Genomic DNA, 17,172 nt, shown 5'->3' on the forward strand with positions numbered 1-17,172 from the left:
AGTGTGTTATAATTTGCTTACAGTTCATTTTATTAATAATTTTTCTTCCTTTTCCTAAAAGGCGTTATTTGCCTGTCCTAAGAGGCTTCCCTGCAAAATATATCTATGATCCCTGGAATGCACCAGAAGGTATTCAAAAGGTAGCCAAATGTTTGATAGGAGTTAATTATCCTAAACCAATGGTGAACCATGCTGAGGCAAGCCGTTTGAATATTGAGAGGATGAAACAGATCTATCAGCAGCTTTCACGATACAGAGGACTCGGTATGTCTTAAATGCCTTTGATTTGTTTCTTTAGCAGCTGTTTATGTCCCCATCCTTGAATTTCATCTTGATGATAACTTAATAGGAAATTTTTTCCCTTTAGGTCTTCTTGCTTCAGTGCCATCTAATCCTAATGGGAATGGAGGCCTCATGGGATATTCTCCGGGAGAAAATATCCCAGGTTGTAGCAGCAATGCAAGTAAGTAAAAAGGAAATTTCTATACTTAGTAACATAAAGAGATGAATAATAAAATATATTGTTTATTGTACCTCACTATAATATGTTTTTAAAATTCTATCTAAAATTTGTGTAATAGGTTCCTTGTATATATGCGTACATGTACACACATACACACCCCCTTACTCCATTAGTGACATTTTAGAGCTGGAAATGGCAACTCACTCCAGTGTTCTTGCCTTGAAATCGCATGGACAGAGGAGCCTAGGGGGCTATAGTCCATGGGGTTGCAAAAGGGTCAGACATGACTTAGCGACTGAAAAACAATGGAGATGGAAAATATTGTTACATATAGTGGAATTTGGGTCAAAGATCTTGCAAACTGAATGAGGATAGCAATATTAAGGAAAATGAAACTCAGATGTTATATTTTCAGAATGCCCATGTTTTATTCTCTTTAAGTATATATTAACTATAAGATAATTAATTAAGAAGATCAGAGGCCCTGTGAATGTGGCCAAAGATTTATCATATACATGCATAGCGATGCTAGTCTTTTTGCACATGAGTTTTTCCTTACAAAGCCTGGTCTGTAGTGGTATTCTTTGTGATATATATGTATAGTTATTTGCCACACATATATTCTTAATACATGTGAAGAAGTCAGAATGTATTGGACATTTGAATCATCTCAATTTTCAAATGTTCTAACCAAAAATCAGTTCAGTCACTCAGTCATGTCCGACTCTTTGCAACCCCGTGGACTGCAGCATGCCAGGCTTCCCTGTCTATCACCAACTCCCGGAGCTTACTCAAACTCATGTCCATTGAGTCGGTGATGCCATCCAACCATCTCATCCTTTGTTGTCCCCTTTTCCTCCTGCCTTCAATCATTCCCAGCATCAGGGTCTCTTCAAATTAGTCCATTCATCATATCAAGTGGCCAAAGTATTGGAGTTTCAGCTTCAGCATCAGTCCTTCCAGTGAATATTCCTTCCAGTGAATATTCAGGGCTGATTTCCTTCAGGATGGACTGGTTGGATCTCCTTGCAGTCCAAGGGACTCTCAAGAGTCTTCCCCAACATCACAGTTCAAAAGCATCAATTCTTCGGCGCTCAGCCTTCTTCACAGTCCAACTCTCACATCCATACATGACCACTGGAAAAACCATAGCCTTGACTAGACAGACCTTTGTTGCAAAGTAATGTTTCTGCTTTTTAATATGCTGTCTAGGTTCATCATAGCTTTTCTTCCAAAGAGCAAGCATCTTTTAATTTCATGGCTGCAGTCACCATCTGCAGTGATTTTGGAGCCCCCCAAAATAAAGTCTCTCACTTTCCATTGTTTCCCCATCTATTTGCCATGAAGTGATGGGACCAGATGCCATGATCTTAGTTTTCTGAATGTTGAGTTTTAAGCCAACTTTTTCAGTCTCCTCTTTCACTTTCATCAAGAGGCTCTTTATATCTTCTTCTCTTTCTGCCATAAAGCGTGGTATCACTGCATATCTGAAGTTATTGATATTTCTCCCAGCAACTTGATTCTAGCTTGTGCTTCATTCAGTCTAGCATTTCTCATGATATGCAGAGTACATAAGTTAAATAAGCAGGTGACAATATACAGCCTTGATGTACTCCTTTCCTGATTTGGAACCAGTCTGTTGTTCCATGTCCAGTTTTAATCTGCATACAGATTTCTCAGGAGGCAGGTCAGGTGGTCTGGTATTCCCATCTCTTTCAGAGTTTTCCACAGTTTGTTGTGATCCACACAGTCAAAGGCTTTGGCATAGTCAGTAAAGCAGAAGTAAGATGTTTGTCTGGAATTCTCTTGCTTTTTCTGTGATTCAACGGATGTTGGCAATTTGATCTCTGGTTCCTCTGCCTTTTATAAAACCAGCTTGAACATCTGGAAGTTCACGGTTCACATACTGTTGAAGCCTGGCTTGGAGAATTTTGAGCATTACTTTGCTATTGTGTGAGATGAGTTCAATTGTGCAGTAATTTGAGCATTCTTTGGCATTGCCTTTCTTTGGGATTGGAATTAAAACAGACCTTTTCCAGTCCTGTAGCCACTGCTGAGTTTTCCAGATTTGCTGGCATATTGAATGCAGCACCTTATAACAGCAACATCTTTTAGGATTTGAAATAGCTTAATTGGAATTCCATCACCTCCACTAGCTTTGTTCGTAGTGTTGCTTCCTAAGGCCCACTTGACTTCACATTGCAGGATGTCTGACTCTAGGTGAGTGAGCACATCATCGTGGTTATCTGGGTCATGAAGATCTTTTTTGTAGAGTTCTTCTGTGTATTCCTGCCACCTCTTCCTATTATCTTCTGCTTCTGTTAGGTCCATACCATTTCTGTCCTTTATTGTGCCCATCTTTGCATGAAATGTTCCCTTGGAATCTCTAATTTTCTTGAAGAGATCTCTAGTCTTTCCCATTCTGTTGTTTCCCTCTATTTCTTTGCATTGATCACTGAGGAAGCCTTTCTTATCTCTTCTTGCTATTCTTTGGAACTCTGCAGTCAGATGAGTATATTTTTCCTTTTCTCCTTTGCCCTTTTCTTCTCTTCTTTTCTCAGCTATTTGTAAGGCCTCCTCAGACAACCATTTTGCCTTTTTGCATCTTTTTCTTGGGGATGGTCTTGATCCCTGCCTCCCGTACAATGTCACGAACCTCCGTCCATAGTTCTTCAGGCACTCTGTCTATCAGATCTAATTCCTTGAATCTATTTGTCACTTCCACTGTTTAATCATAAGGGATTTGATTTAGGTCATACCTGAATGGTCTAGTGGTTTCCCCTAGAAATTAGAAATTTCTTCAATTTCAATCTGAATTTGGCAATAGGAGTTCATGATCTGAGTCACAGTCAGCTCCCGGTCTTTTTTTTTTTTTTAATGTCAGATACTCAAAATTTGATATTAAGAATAAAATCTTTTAACAAATTGAACTCTTCTGAGTTCAGAAATATTTTGCATATTTTTGAGAGCATCAACACTTAGCTTAGGGTAACAGGAATGAAAGCACTCATCTCTTACTGCCTACTTTTGTGTATGAGGAGATTTTTGCCACATGCTCACAATATCCTGGAGAAATCCCCTGGTGGTGGGATTCTCATTCTGTGATTGGAGAAATAAGCCTAGAAGAGTTAGGTAACTTAACCGAGATCCCACAGTTAGTAAGTAGCTGAGCTAAGACTCAGATCCAAGTCTAACTTGTCCTAAAGTTCATACTCTTTTCTGTATCACTGGACCTCCCCTGTAAATGTAATGCCATGTGTAGTGTTTATAAAACAAAAGATTTTATTATGTGTTTGGCCTACATTCAAATTATTGCTGTTGATGGTAGTGTACTTCAGAAATGTTCTTTTTCAAAGTCTCCTACGATTTAAAATAAACTTTAACAAGGAATCATTTCAAAAGTTCTGTCACATTTCTTACGCAGTTCACAGACTGCCTTTTTTCTCCACACTTGAGTTTTAGGGACAGAAGTTCTGTGAAACACTGAGATAACAGGCAGGCAGCAGAGGGGTAGAAAGCAACACACTCCAGTTACCTAACTAATGGGGGATGATGGCACATACTCTTTCTTAGTTCAAATCTGTATTCATTATTTGAAGTTATCTGCAAAACTAATCATGTTAGCAAGTTAAATTGGAATGATTTAGCTTCACAAATTTATACACATGATGTTTTATGGTAGGATTAATAAATTTGAAAGTAGTCTAATTATGTAAATATTTGCCTATAACACACTTTGTAGCTAGGTACTGTGAGGCTTTCAAAAAACAGAAGACATAAAAGCCACATTGAGCTTGGAGTCTAAATGGGGGTGTGGAAAGAGAAAAAAATAAATGCAGTAAGTGATAAATTGTTAAGATCCTGCCTCCCCATGCAATAGGAAAAAAGGGAGAAGAACACTGAGAGTTAAAGGAACTAGGAAACTTTGCTTGGAAGATGGTGGGGTGGGTAGCACCTTCGTCTGTGTCTCCTCCTTGTGTGAACTGTTTAGCTGTCATCTGACAGACATTTATTCTCTTATCTCCAAGGACGTATGTTTTAGATTGGTGCTGAGAAAGAAGGAGGTGAAGAAAGCATGTATATCTTACTGATGCCCTATGTTTTGCCTTCATGATCAAGTGTCTAATCATTGTCATCCAGTAAAGAAATGTTTTTTACAAAATGACTATCAGTGATTTTTCCTTTGAATAGTTAACATTTCTGTGTCCCTAAATTTAAGGACAAGTTAAGTTTTCCTGATTTGGGCATATGATTTTTGGTTCTTAGGAAACATTGTGGATTAATTCTAAAAAAAATAATATAAATACTAAAAATTAGATTTGTAATCTTAATACATACAACTTGGAATTTACTTAAGTGATTTTACTGTCTTTTAAAACTGTCTTTTAAATACTAACAGGTTGTACTCAAGGGAGTGGTATTTTACATTATGCTCATGGAGACAGTCAGCAAACTCATCTATTAAAGCAAGGTAAGAATGAAGCATTCAAGCATATTGTGCTTTTCACCTTTCCTATCTTAAACATACTTTTTTTTTTTTTTTAATGTGTAGGAAGAAGCTCCACAGGCGCTGGTCTTGGCAGTGGGAAACGTCCTAGTCAGGAAGAGGACACGCAGAGTATTGGTCCTAAAGTCCAGCGACAAAGCACTAATTAGGTAAATATTTTAGAGCTTTATTTCTTGCTTAAGCCAGAGTATGTAATCAACATAAATTAAGATAATTTCCGAAATGGAGCTTATCTCTATTTTCAAACCAGAGAATCTGGGGCATACAGTTTTAAAAAATATTTATTTGACTGCTCTGGGTCTTAGTTGCAGCATGTGGGATCTTGAGTTGTGGCATGCTAACTCTTAGCTGTGGCTGTGGGATTTAGATCCCTGGCCAAGGGTCAAACCTGGGCTTCCTCCATTGGGAGTGCAGAGTCTTAACCACTGGTCCACGAGGGAAGTCCCAGGCATAAATTTTTCAATGATTGTTACAAAATCAATTCTGGGACAAGAGAAGTACACCTGTACTGGGCACAGTGCTATACTGTTTTATGTCCTCTGAACTGATGATCTTCAGATCTGAAAAGCTTATGGTGTTCTGCTCAGATTTTTTCTCAGAAAAAGCCAACTTTTTCATTTCCTTCCTATGTGACCATGAGTCTAAAACAATTAAAGTGACTTTTAACTTCTAGTGATATTAATAATATCCCTTTGTGAACTTTTCCTCATATCTTAAGTGTTTATAAATTTATCTATTGTGATAGATCTGAAATCTAAATTATTTCCAGTCTGATAGGTAGCTTTTTTTTTTTTCAATGTTGGTCCTTTTTGAAAATGTCAAAAAGCCATGCCTATATTCAATTCAATTGGTTTTGGAATACTGTTTTATGATTTAAATTTATATGAAAAGATTTCATACAGTGCATTTGCCAGTTAAGACTTTTGTTTCTTCAGTTATCTTGAACTGTTCACATTTTTAAAGTCATTGGTTTTTTAATGTGAACCTAATTAGTCTGTAAATTTCTTGACGATTAGTAAACACTCATCAGATTTTTATCATTCCTTGCAATCAAGCTTTACGCAGTTTTTTTTTTCCTTACATCACAGAAAACATTCAGAAGGAATACTGTTGCAGCTGAAATTGGTGGGGAGTTCAATACTTTTTCAGTTAAATTATTTTAAAATATTCCTCATTGATGGAAAGCAGTTACATATTGAAATGCATTATTTCTAATAACATTTCCATGGTTTTTAACTTTTTAAATGAATTTGACATAGGACAAATGGTAATTTGTATATAAAGAACTTGGTAAAAGAATTTGCTTAATGTAAATATAAATAGTCACAATTAGTATAGACCCATCAATATATTTTTGATAATTTTTCATGTATGGTAAAAATTAAAGTGGCTAACTGATATTCTGATACAAAAAATCAAAGTTTTGAGAGTCAGTGTGGGAAAATAGGTTTTTAGACTTTCTTAAAAGACTTTGTTAAAATTTTAAGACAGAATTTTTCTTGACATCATTGTTTGGTCTAACTTTACACTCTTTGATAATAATGTTTTAAAAAATGTGCATAATCAAAATTAGCAGTTATAGCCTCTGTTAACGTAGATAATATATGTTTTAAAACTTCATGTATGCCTGTTTTGACCCAAAGTTGTGGAAGTATCATATGTTAAGTTCTTTTTGTTCTCCCTTTCTTTGTTCAATTACAGCTAAAGTGTGACTATGTTATTAAAGTATATGCATATACGGAATCTTGTGTACTTGATTTTTTTTTCTTTTAAAAAATTTTTTTGCTTGTTTTAGGTAAGGAGGAGAGCTTTGGTATGTGAGATGTGATCACAGACTAGAAACAGAGTCTGTAAACTACATGTCACCATTCTGAAAGAAGAAACAGCTACTATAATTTAGTAAAATACTTTTCAAAATTATTCTAAGTAAGAGTACTATCTTCTAAATACTTGGTACTTTTAAAAATAAACATATCTATAAGAAAGATTTAAAACCAAAGAGATTTTTTTTCAAGTAATTGGGCTTACAACTGTGAATTAGTCAGTATGGTGTAATAGTTAAGAGTGTGGGCTCTGGATTCGAATGCCTGGTTCTGCCATTTATCGGCTGTGAGATCTTGGACAGTTATTAACCTTTTGTGCCTTCTTTTTTCTCATCTATAAAATGAAGATGAGAATAGTATCTGCTTCATCAGTTCATTGAATTCAGTCGCTCAGTTGTGTCCGACTCTTTGCGACCCCATGGACTGCAACATGCCAGGCTTCCCTGTCCATGACCAACTCTAGTGCCTGGCATGTGGTAAAGATGGTCGATAAATGTTAGCTATAGGGTGGTCATGCTGTGTAGCCCCCTGAATTGTGCAGCGCAGAGTCTGCATAACTGCATGTTGCAACTCTGGTTAGCTGCCAATTATTGTTATCATAACTATTATTAATCTGGTAATTCCATTTTGCTATTCAGGTGTTTGTCTGATTGTATGGTCCTAGAAGTGAATTCTTTAAATACTTAGGGTGGAAAAAACTTTGGGTGGCATTTATTTAAGACAACTGGCATAGCTAAATTGGTCAGTTTCAAGTGTTGGTTACAATGTGCAGGGTTGTGTTGTCATTCCTCATACAATTTTGTGGAGCCCTGGTACTAGCTGCCAGCTCCTTAATGCACATTCCTGCTCCCTCCCTCCTGACCAGTGACTGGCATGCAGTTCTAAGGCCCGACTTCACATTCTGTAACTTCCTTCTCTTTTCTGTGGTGGTAGTTTAGTTGGTAAGTTGTGTCTGACTCTTGCAACCCCATGGACTGTAACCTGCCAGGCTCCTTTGTCCATGGGATTTCCCAGGCAAGAATCCTGGAGTGGGTTGCCATTTCCTTCTCCAGGGGATCTTCCTGACCTAGGTATCAGACCCAGATGTAGGTGACACACTTCAGTTAGTCTGGACCCCAGATCCTAGTATTTCAGGAAAGAGTGCAGTAAAGCCACAAATAATGTGGGTTTTGTGTGGGGGTAACTCAGAGGGAGAAGAGTTACTGGACAAACACTCCCCTACCTCATATATCCTGGAGATCAAAGTTGATCTAGAAACAAGGAGTAAGGATTCTTGCTGCTACTCTGTGGAATTAAAGTACAACTTGTCACCCTCTCAACAAAGGCTGTTGAGCACAAACTAGGTAATAAGGCTAGACTCAAAGATTTGGTTAGCATTTCCCAAGTCCCTGTCATGTGCCAAGCATTGTTGATAGGAAAATTAATTCATCAGTATCCACAGTGAGTTCACTCCACAAGGAGACAGGGCAATCTAGAAGAATTACAGTCCTTTGTGTTAAGGCTGTTTTTAGAAGTATGCACAGTATACTATGAAATACAAAGGAGGGGCCTAGCGCCCGGGTAAATCACAGCTTTCCTGTTCCCAACTCCACACCCAGCATAGGACAGCTAGCCCAGTTTTGGCACCTTGTCCTTTACATTTAACTCTATTATAGTTGCAGTTAATAGTGTCAGTGGTTGTTAATATCTTTGTCCTCCACCAGAATGTGAACTCCATATTCCCCCTTGTCTGGTGCACTTCTGTGTTGTCATTGCTGCTACAAATGCTTGACACTTAATAGGCATGCCATAAATATGTGTATGGATAAATATGAGAGTAAATGGGACAGACGTTGAGCCTGGCTTTAGGGAGAGATTTGTTTATGAGATTGGAATCACCGGTAATAATCAGAATATAAACCACCAAGCAGTTTATCTGAAAAGGCTAGTATTTGGGTTAAAGTGTCAGGAGGCAGTTTAATTCTTTCAAGTTCTTTAATTCTTCTTTAAAGAAGAATGAGGCACTGTAGCTGACTGCTGGGTTGGCAGGGGACGGGGGACAGGAAGGCTAGATAGGTTCCGAAGAAGTTTCGGGATTTTTTTAAACTAAATTTCTTTTGTAAATTAGTTCTTTATCTGTAGGCTTATTTGGGGAATTCTGAATGGCTACAGCTTAAACATATAGCGGTTTCTGAGTTATTTCTACCTTTTTTTCTTCTCACGGGCTGTGACATTCCCCAAGGGACAAAAAGACAAACTCCAAGTTCTCTAAACTACACAGAGGGCAAAGGCGTGAGAATGCCAGCGACAATAGTTGCTGGCCAAAGCTAAAAAGCCGGTCGGGGTGAACTCCGCCACCCTGCCCCTCCGCGCTGCGTCAGAGGGGTCACGTAGCCTCTGCCTCGCGTCCTGATTGGCTGCGTTGGGGGCTCTGGGCGTGTCTGCGGGTTCACAGGTGGCCGGGTCAGCGCTGTTGTGGGGAATTGGCCGGCGGCTGGAGACCTGGAACTCGTGCCGTGTACAGAGCGGACACTTGACAGGTGAGTCGTCCCGGTCCTGCACACCTATGGGTGCTCGCCGCTGCAGTCTGGAGTTGGGAGCTGCCCACCATGAAGACAGACTCCCCGTCAGCTGCCTCAGCTCCGCCTGGCTGGCCAGGGTGCTGGTGGACGCCGGGGCGCAGCCGGCCGGAAATTTTTCTTAGCGCATGCCCCACATGACGGATGTGTGGTTTTCGGTCTCTCCCCAACACCGTCTTCCTTGGGCCCTCGTTTTTTCTTTTTTACAAACTGGGGTTAATTTCAAACTGAGCAGATCATATGTGTTGTCACAGTCGAGCTTAATTACTAGTGTTCGTCGAGTGGGCCGTTATTATGAAAATTGTGCATATTACAGAAGTGGGTTTCACGCCCCCCAAAATGCTTAAGAAAAATGAAGCATCAGAAAAATAGCCCACGTTGTGATTTAACAAATATTTACCTGGATTATTACTATGGGCAGAGCACGGGGCCAGGAGCAGGCTCGAGCTAAGCTTTTGGGTTTGAATGCGGGATCTGGTCTTTTTTTAGCTGAGCGACCTTGGGGTACTTTACTTTGACCTGTTAACTCATCTTTAATATAGGTTGTTGTGATGACTTAATGAGTTTCTGAATACTCTGATTCATGGTGTTAATCTTCACAATCACCCAGTTTGTAACCTTGACAAACACTGAATGTTGCCACTTTCCTGATGCTCAAACTGAGGCACAGAAAAGTGACTTCCCCAAGTCGTAACACAACTAATGATCCAGAACTAGGCCGAGGCAGCCCACAGCTTTACCCACTACTTTAAGTTGTAGTGCACTTGGTTTGTGGCTGCTTTTCCATTGACAGATACTTTGTTTATCTGTGGACCAAGTTCTTTGCTGGGTACAGGGGATAAAGTAGAACTGCACTCAGACCCTGTCTGCCAGATGTTTGTAATCTGGTGCAGGTTATTCATAGTTAGACTGCAGGGTGCTCACAAATCCTGCTAAAGTTGTTTGCAAAATGTTGTGAGTATAGGTCCTTTTTTTTTTTTGGAAAGAGAGCCTCTGACTCACACCATATTCTCTGATGGGTCTGTGATCCAAAGATATGAAGAATGTTTTAGCAGAAGAGCTAGTGCCTAGCGTAATGTCTGTCACAGAGAATGAGCTAAACAAACAAACCCCAAAAAACTGGTTGAAAGAATGAAGAACTTACAGGAGTATAAGTGCCACAGTAGGGTCAAGAGCAGCGTGTTGGGGAAGAGCACACACGAAAGTCATCTGCCCAGGCATGCATCCTAGAGTCAGCAGTGCCAGTCAGGCGAAAGGTAGAGAAGCATTTTATCATAGGAACAGGGCAGTAAACCATCCCTGTCCTCATGGAGAGTGAGACAGAAATCACACATGAACAGCTGCAGCTATGACAAGTGGCATTCCCTGGTGGCTCAGATGGTAAAGAATCAGCCTGCAATGCAGAGACCTGGATTCATTCCCTGGGTTGGGAAGATCCCCTGGAGGAGGGCATGGCAACTCACTCCAGTATTCTTGCCTAGAGAATCCCCATGGACAGAGGAGCCTGGCAGGCTACAGTCCATGGGGTTGCAAAGAGTTGGACACAACTGAGCAACTAAGCACACAGAGGAACAGTCCACGGTGCCAAGACAGCCTATCTGGCACCTCATCTTTTCACGAAGGGCAGAAAACCTTCCCTGAGAAAGTGACACTTAGACAGGAGGATTGTGGGCATGGGGAACAGCTCTCAGTCTTTAGAGACCCTGTGATGGGAACAGGTAGAGCGCCAAGGGCTGAAAGGGGGTTGGTACAGTTAAGTGTAGGCAGTGGGGGACAGGAGATTTTGGTGATGACAGAGCCTAAGACACAGAGGCCTTAAAGGCCACAGTAAAGTAGACATTTACTTTATGTCTCTATCCTAAAGTGTGATTGAGAAGTTTATTGCAGGGAAGTGACAAGATTACATTTTGAGAAGCTGGAATGAAGTTTCTGTGGATTAACAAGCCCTGGATAAGGACAGGATCTCTGAGGAGAAACTCTTAAGGTAAGAAGAGGAGTGCCTAGAACCAAGCCTTGAAGATGAGCCTGCAGAGAAGACAGATAAAGGGTGGTCAGAAACAGAGGAAGGAAGGAGGACCAGGGGAGTGGGAAGTCTTGAAAGTCAGGTATGAGTTATTTCCCAAAGAAAGTGGTCACCTGTGCTGAAAGCTGCAGATGCCAAAAGAGGAATTAAAACTACTCATTGGCTTTAATCACATGAAAGTTGTCTTTATTGGAAGTTATGTAAATGGGAAGAGAGGAAATGAAGAGAAAGGCTGTGTAAGAATTAACTGAGGGGAAGAGAAAAATAATTTTAGCTGGAGGGGCAGTGAGAGAAGGAGCCATTGAGGTGAAGGATGGGAACCTGAGAGAGGAGGATTCAACTGAAGAGTGAATACATGAGAAAGAAGGGCTCTAGAGATCTCAGGCTAGAGAGGCTGGGATGAGCACAAGACCAGGAATTATCTGGAAGATGAAAGGTGTGACTCTAGGGAAAGGGGAACAGCAGAAGGTTTATGTTTGGTGTGGTGAACTGCACTCCTTTTTTTGTACTAGTTAGACACAAGGGTATTGGGTTGATAGTGAGAGAGAGAATGGGTGTTGGGGGAAGCTGAGGTCTGAGCTGAGATTTGACATCCTTGTGAGGGGTGTGAAAGAATGAGCTGACTAGAGATTGTTTTAGGATGGTCTAGCAGAGGGAGCCAAGTATGAAGCAAAGGCCGGAAATTAGCCACTTGGCTCCTTTGGGGAATTGCAAAAATAGTAGGGGAGTGCCACCTACTATTTTTGCTAGGTGGCACTAGTGATAAACTCACCTGCCAGTGCAGGAGATGTAAGAGACACGGGTTCCATCTCTTGAGTGGGGAAGATCCCCTGGAGGAGGGCATGGCAACCCACTCCAGTATTCTTGCCTGGAGAATCCCATGGACAGAGGAGCCTGGCGGGCTACAGTCCATAGGGTCACAAAGAGTCAATACGACTAAAGTAACTTAGCACGCACGCACAAGGATGCAGGCTAGCTAGAAACAGAAGCTACATTTAATACGACATAACGAAGGAAACATCACAAATCATGGGGAAGGAAAGGATTGTTTAAAAATGGTGCTTAGATATAGCTAAACTATTGATAAAGTCTATTTACATTCTCAGCTCACAGCCAGAAATTTCAAATGAATTAAAGGAGCTGGCTTTTAAGATTCAAACAGTAATATAGAAGGAAATAGGGATGAATTTTTATCTTCTCATCTGATGCATAAAAGCAGTAGGAATCCTAAAGGAAAGGGATACTTCCCTGACTCTTTGACCAATTAAAATTAACTGATTTGTCCTAACACATGCTATACTATGCTAAGTGAAATAAGCCATGGTCACCATGACAGTCCACAGCTAATATGATTTCCGATGACTTCACCGGGCAGTCACATGGTATTCCTTGTTTTACCTGGCTGAGACTTAATTCTGGATTTATAAAAAAAGATTGTCACAAATTCTCATAAAATAGTATTATATTTATTAACTCATTTTTAAACAAAACAAAATCAGTGGCTTATTTTGGATAATAGCTATTCAGCAAAAAATACAATATAAAATTAAAATTGACTCTCCCCCTCAAAAAGTATTTGCTTTACCTAGACATCAACTTTAAAATATAAAAAACATTAAAAAAAAAAAAAAGAGTGTGTGTATAAATGTACATGCCCTAGACAGAAACAGAGTTGTAAGAAACGAAATTTTTGTCAAAATAACATTTGAAGTCTGTGAATCTTTGAACTCCCTGTGGTTTTGCTACTGATCTGTTAAATGGAAATAACTACTTCACAAGTTGTTGCAAAGTTCAAAGAGGGTATTTATTAAGTTTAAGATGGGAAGCAGTATATGACAGTTACTTCATCAGTTATTTAAACAGTTCTGTTTAATACTCCACATGAGTAGTTTACCTGTATGATCTGTCCATTTTATTTCCGTGCTTAGTATTTGTAGCTCAGGTTTGTGTTTGTATTCTAAGAGAACCTGTATTTTCTTTCTTACAGGTATGATTTGTACATTTGGAGTCTCAGGACGGTGGCAATTAGCCAGTGGATTGCAGCCATGTTGTGGAAGTTGCTGATGAGATCCCAGCCCTGCAGACTCTGTTCTTTCCGAAAAAGGCTATCAGCTCCAAAATACAGACCTTTTCTAGCATTCTTCACCTGTACAACTGATAGTCAGTCAAAGAAAGAAAATAAAAAGACAGTAGAAAAGCTCTTTAAATTGTCAGTTGACATCAGGAAAATTCGAAGATTAAAAGGCTGGGTACTTCTGGAGGATGAAACCTATGTTGAAGAAATTGCAAATATTTTACAACAGCTGGGTGCCAGTGAGACTGCTGTAGCCAGTATCTTGGAACGCTGCCCAGAAGCAATTATCTGCAGTCCAACTGCTGTTAACACCCAAAGAGAACTCTGGCAGTTGGTCTGTAAAAACGAGGAAAAGTTAGTCAAGTTAATAGAACAGTTTCCAGAATCTTTCTTTACTGTTAAAGACCAGGAAAACCGGAAGCTGAATATTCAGTTCTTTCAAGAGTTGGGACTCAAAAATGTGGTCATTAGCAGATTTTTGACTACTGCATCTAATATTTTTCATAATCCTATTGAGAAGAATAAGCAAATGATAAAGATTCTCCAAGAGAGTTATCTAAATTTAGGTGGGTCCGAGGCCAACATGAAAGTTTGGCTTCTAAAATTGTTAAGCCAAAACCCATTTATTTTGTTAAATTCTTCTGCAGCTATAAAGGAAACACTAGAATTTTTCCAGAAGCAGGGTTTCACAAACTTTGAAATTCTCCAGCTTCTCTCCAAACTCAAAGGATTTCTTTTTCAGCTTTGCCCAAGAAGTATACAGAACAGTATGTCTTTCTCTAAAAATGCTTTTAAATGTACTGATCATGACCTGAAGCAATTGGTTTTGAAATGTCCTGCCCTTTTGTATTACTCTGTTCCAGTTTTGGAGGAGAGAATTCAGGGATTATTGAAAGAAGGAATTTCCATAGCTCAGATAAGAGAGACACCAATGGTTCTTGAATTAACACCACAAATAGTACAATACAGGATAAGGAAACTGAATTCCTTAGGCTATGGAATAAAGGATGGACATCTAGCAAATATAAATGGAACAAAAAAAGAATTTGAGGCTAACTTTGGTAAAATTCAGGCCAAAAAAGGAAGGCCATTATTTAACCCTGTGGCACCATTAAATGTTGAAGAGTAACTTGCTTACTGATGTTGCTTCTTTTTACCAGTGCAGAGTGAAACCAAGTAGCAAAAACTTAAGTGATTCAGGAATATTGTGGGTACCAGTAATTTTAAGAACCTGTGTAGCTTCTGAGTTGTGTTTAAATTACCTCTTAAGTACATGATCTCTGACTCAGCTGCTATACTTGAAAATATAAATTGCATTTATTTTAATAAAGTTTGTAATTTTTCCTTGAGCTATTTAAAACAAAAACAAAAACTACTATTAAATGGTACAAGTGTGATATTTTGTAAGTGAATAGTTTTAGAAACTGAAAAGTGCACTCTTCATTCAAATTATGGATACATTTTTATTGATATAGCACATTTCATCTGGGATGCAGACCCAGTCTTCTTTCTTACCACCAGCTCTGAAACATCACTCCACTATGGTCTGAATCCTGTAGTTAGTGTTTGGTGAAACATTACCAAATTTCTAAAACGTTTTGGTGTAGGAGGTTGATTTTATCTCCAGGTTGGAATAGGTATCTTTGAGAACCAAGTATTACCCATCATAAGGAATAGTTAGAACTTATTTATATGGTCAGTTTGTTTAAAATTGACGGTTTTATTTCATAAAACACTTCTGTGTGCGTGTATTACTCTCCCCTTTTTACAGATGAGGAATCAAGCTTAGAGAACCATCCAGCTGCTAAGTGCCAGAGCCCAGATTTACTGAGATCTCTCTTCTGTTCAAACCTTGTGAACAGAAAAAGGATTGCTTATGAGTTGGCATAAGAAAAAGTTACCCCTACCTGACATGCTACAAGAGTGAGTACCAACTACAAATTCAGGAGTTTTTATGAAATCGTCTCTGTAAAATTCCTTAAATTTAAAATGATCTAATTCATATTCATTTTAAGTACAGCTTTTAAGGAAACCAAGAATCCAGGTCTGACTGTAACATATGAAAGGTTAAGTGTGTGATGGTTGGTACTGATTTTATTTAGGTTTTAAGTTTCTAAGTTTTGTTTCAAGATAAGTATTACCCACATAGACTGGCTCACTTTCAGCAGTGGAGTTTGAACTATGTAACAAATACACAAACAATTGACTCTTGACACTCAAACATGTGCAGTGTATGTGCAAGGCCCTTAAGTAATGAAAAATTATGAAAAATGTAGACCACATCTTCACTTTATTTCTTCATTCAGCAAATGCAAGTAACCCTTACTGTCCAAATCTGTTCAGTTCCTTAGTTAGGAGACTGAAAGGTATCTCTTTGCAGCATCTACTAAGTGCTAGGCATGTTGTGCTTTACAACTCTAAAGAGCTGAGAGTACCATTGTTTATTGTTCTAGCAGATGAGGACACTTAGGCACAGAGAGGCTAAGTCACTCATTCAAAGTCGTACAGAAATGTTTGCTCAAGGGGAGCATGGCAGCCAGTACAGTCAGGGCAGAGTTAAGTGATGGTCAGAGTGACACAAGATGAACAGCACAGGTCTAAGGAACAGGATCTCATTCTAAATGTGATGGGAAGTCCTTTGGCAGATTTTTGTTTATGCTTGCTGCCCTGACAGAATTATCAGCAGTGTTCTCTTTCACTGTCAAAAGTGTCTCAGTTTGAAATGCATTATTCATTATATGGTCTCCTTGGTAATTATCGATGTCAATCTTGAGATGCCCAACTTGAGCAGAGTTTTCAAACAGAAAAATAGTTAAGTCTGGAGTTGTGAGAAATCAGGACTGGAGATAGATACCTGGAGATCATCTGCTTATCTGCTACAGCTCTAGATGAGACTGCCCAGAAAGAGGATAAATTTGTAGTAGCGGCAGACCAGGTCTAGAATGGGTTGACCAGAGTAAGTCTGCCAAGAGAAAAGGACATTTTCAATAATATCGAATGCCATGGGGAGGTCAGCTAAGATAAGAAATGACCAGTGGATCTGGAAATCATTGGTTGGCCCTGTCAAGAGTGATTCTGGTGGAATGAGACAGGTAAGAAGGCAACTGGAGTGGGTTGAGAGAACAGGAGATGAGAGTCAGGGACTATATCATTTTTCAAGAAATTTTGCTGTAAATGGAAGCAGAAAATGGAGGTAATGAGATTGAGTAATTTTTCTTTAAAGAAAGGAAATACTGGAATATGTTTATATGTCAGTGGGTATGACCCAAGGAGAAAGAGATGGATGATAGGTGGAAAACGAATTAATACTAAGGATTAAAGTCCTTGAGGAAGTGAAAGTGGGCTTTACTTTGGATAAGAGCAGAGACATTTGTTCTGGCCCATGCCCAGCCCACAGAGCATTGGGAACACATGCAGGCAGGTTGGAGGAGTGTGCATTGTGAGAGGCAGAAGAGTTGCTGTCTGGTTGCCTCTTTTTACAGATTTAGAATAGGAGAAAGCGAGTACAGCAGGAGGGGTAGGAAGCAGGGGAATGAAAGTCATTTTGAGGAGTAGGGAAGTGAACAAACTAAGAAAGTTTAGCAGAGTTGAGTAGCCTTGTGTGCTTTGTGGCCATTAATGTAAAAAGCTTTGTGTAAAAACCAATGCAATATTATAAGACAGTTATCCTTCAATTAAATAAATAAAAACTTTTGTCAGTACACTAGCAAACCAGAGGCAGTTG

At 39.3% G+C, this 17,172-nt stretch overlaps 2 protein-coding genes across 8 annotated transcripts in view; both read left to right on the forward strand.

Moving 5' to 3' along the window:
• Positions 1 to 6,945, forward strand: part of CRY1 (cryptochrome circadian regulator 1) — a 95,730-nt gene extending 88,785 nt beyond the window's left edge. The window contains exons 9-13 of one of the 4 annotated variants that reach the window (XM_070370215.1): positions 62 to 264; positions 368 to 463; positions 4,863 to 4,934; positions 5,020 to 5,119; positions 6,059 to 6,713. In XM_070370215.1, the coding sequence (XP_070226316.1) occupies positions 62 to 264; positions 368 to 463; positions 4,863 to 4,934; positions 5,020 to 5,119; positions 6,059 to 6,185 (598 nt within the window). In that variant the 3' untranslated portion in view covers positions 6,186 to 6,713. Of the gene's footprint in view, positions 1 to 61; positions 265 to 367; positions 464 to 4,862; positions 4,935 to 5,015; positions 6,714 to 6,765 lie in introns of those variants that run through there. The other 3 variants (XM_070370214.1, XM_005893692.3, XM_005893693.2) reach the window with 3 other exon arrangements.
• Positions 6,946 to 9,133: 2,188 nt separating this feature from the next.
• Positions 9,134 to 15,680, forward strand: MTERF2 (mitochondrial transcription termination factor 2). Of its 4 annotated transcripts, none has more exons than XM_005893690.2 (3): positions 9,140 to 9,312; positions 11,216 to 11,335; positions 13,362 to 15,680. In XM_005893690.2, exon 3 carries the CDS (start codon positions 13,420 to 13,422, stop codon positions 14,575 to 14,577), a length of 1,158 nt encoding a protein of 385 aa, XP_005893752.1. In that variant the 5' UTR covers positions 9,140 to 9,312; positions 11,216 to 11,335; positions 13,362 to 13,419; the 3' UTR covers positions 14,578 to 15,680. The 4 variants fall into 4 exon arrangements, with proteins under 4 accessions (XP_014333032.1, XP_005893752.1, XP_005893753.1 ...); XM_005893691.3 differs by having other exon boundaries at positions 11,239 to 11,335; XM_070370217.1 differs by having other exon boundaries at positions 9,257 to 9,312; positions 11,229 to 11,335.
• The last annotated feature ends 1,492 nt before the right edge of the window (positions 15,681 to 17,172 follow it).

This window comes from Bos mutus, chromosome 5, assembly GCF_027580195.1.
Source record: "Bos mutus isolate GX-2022 chromosome 5, NWIPB_WYAK_1.1, whole genome shotgun sequence".
NCBI classification, from domain to species: domain Eukaryota; kingdom Metazoa; phylum Chordata; class Mammalia; order Artiodactyla; family Bovidae; genus Bos; species Bos mutus.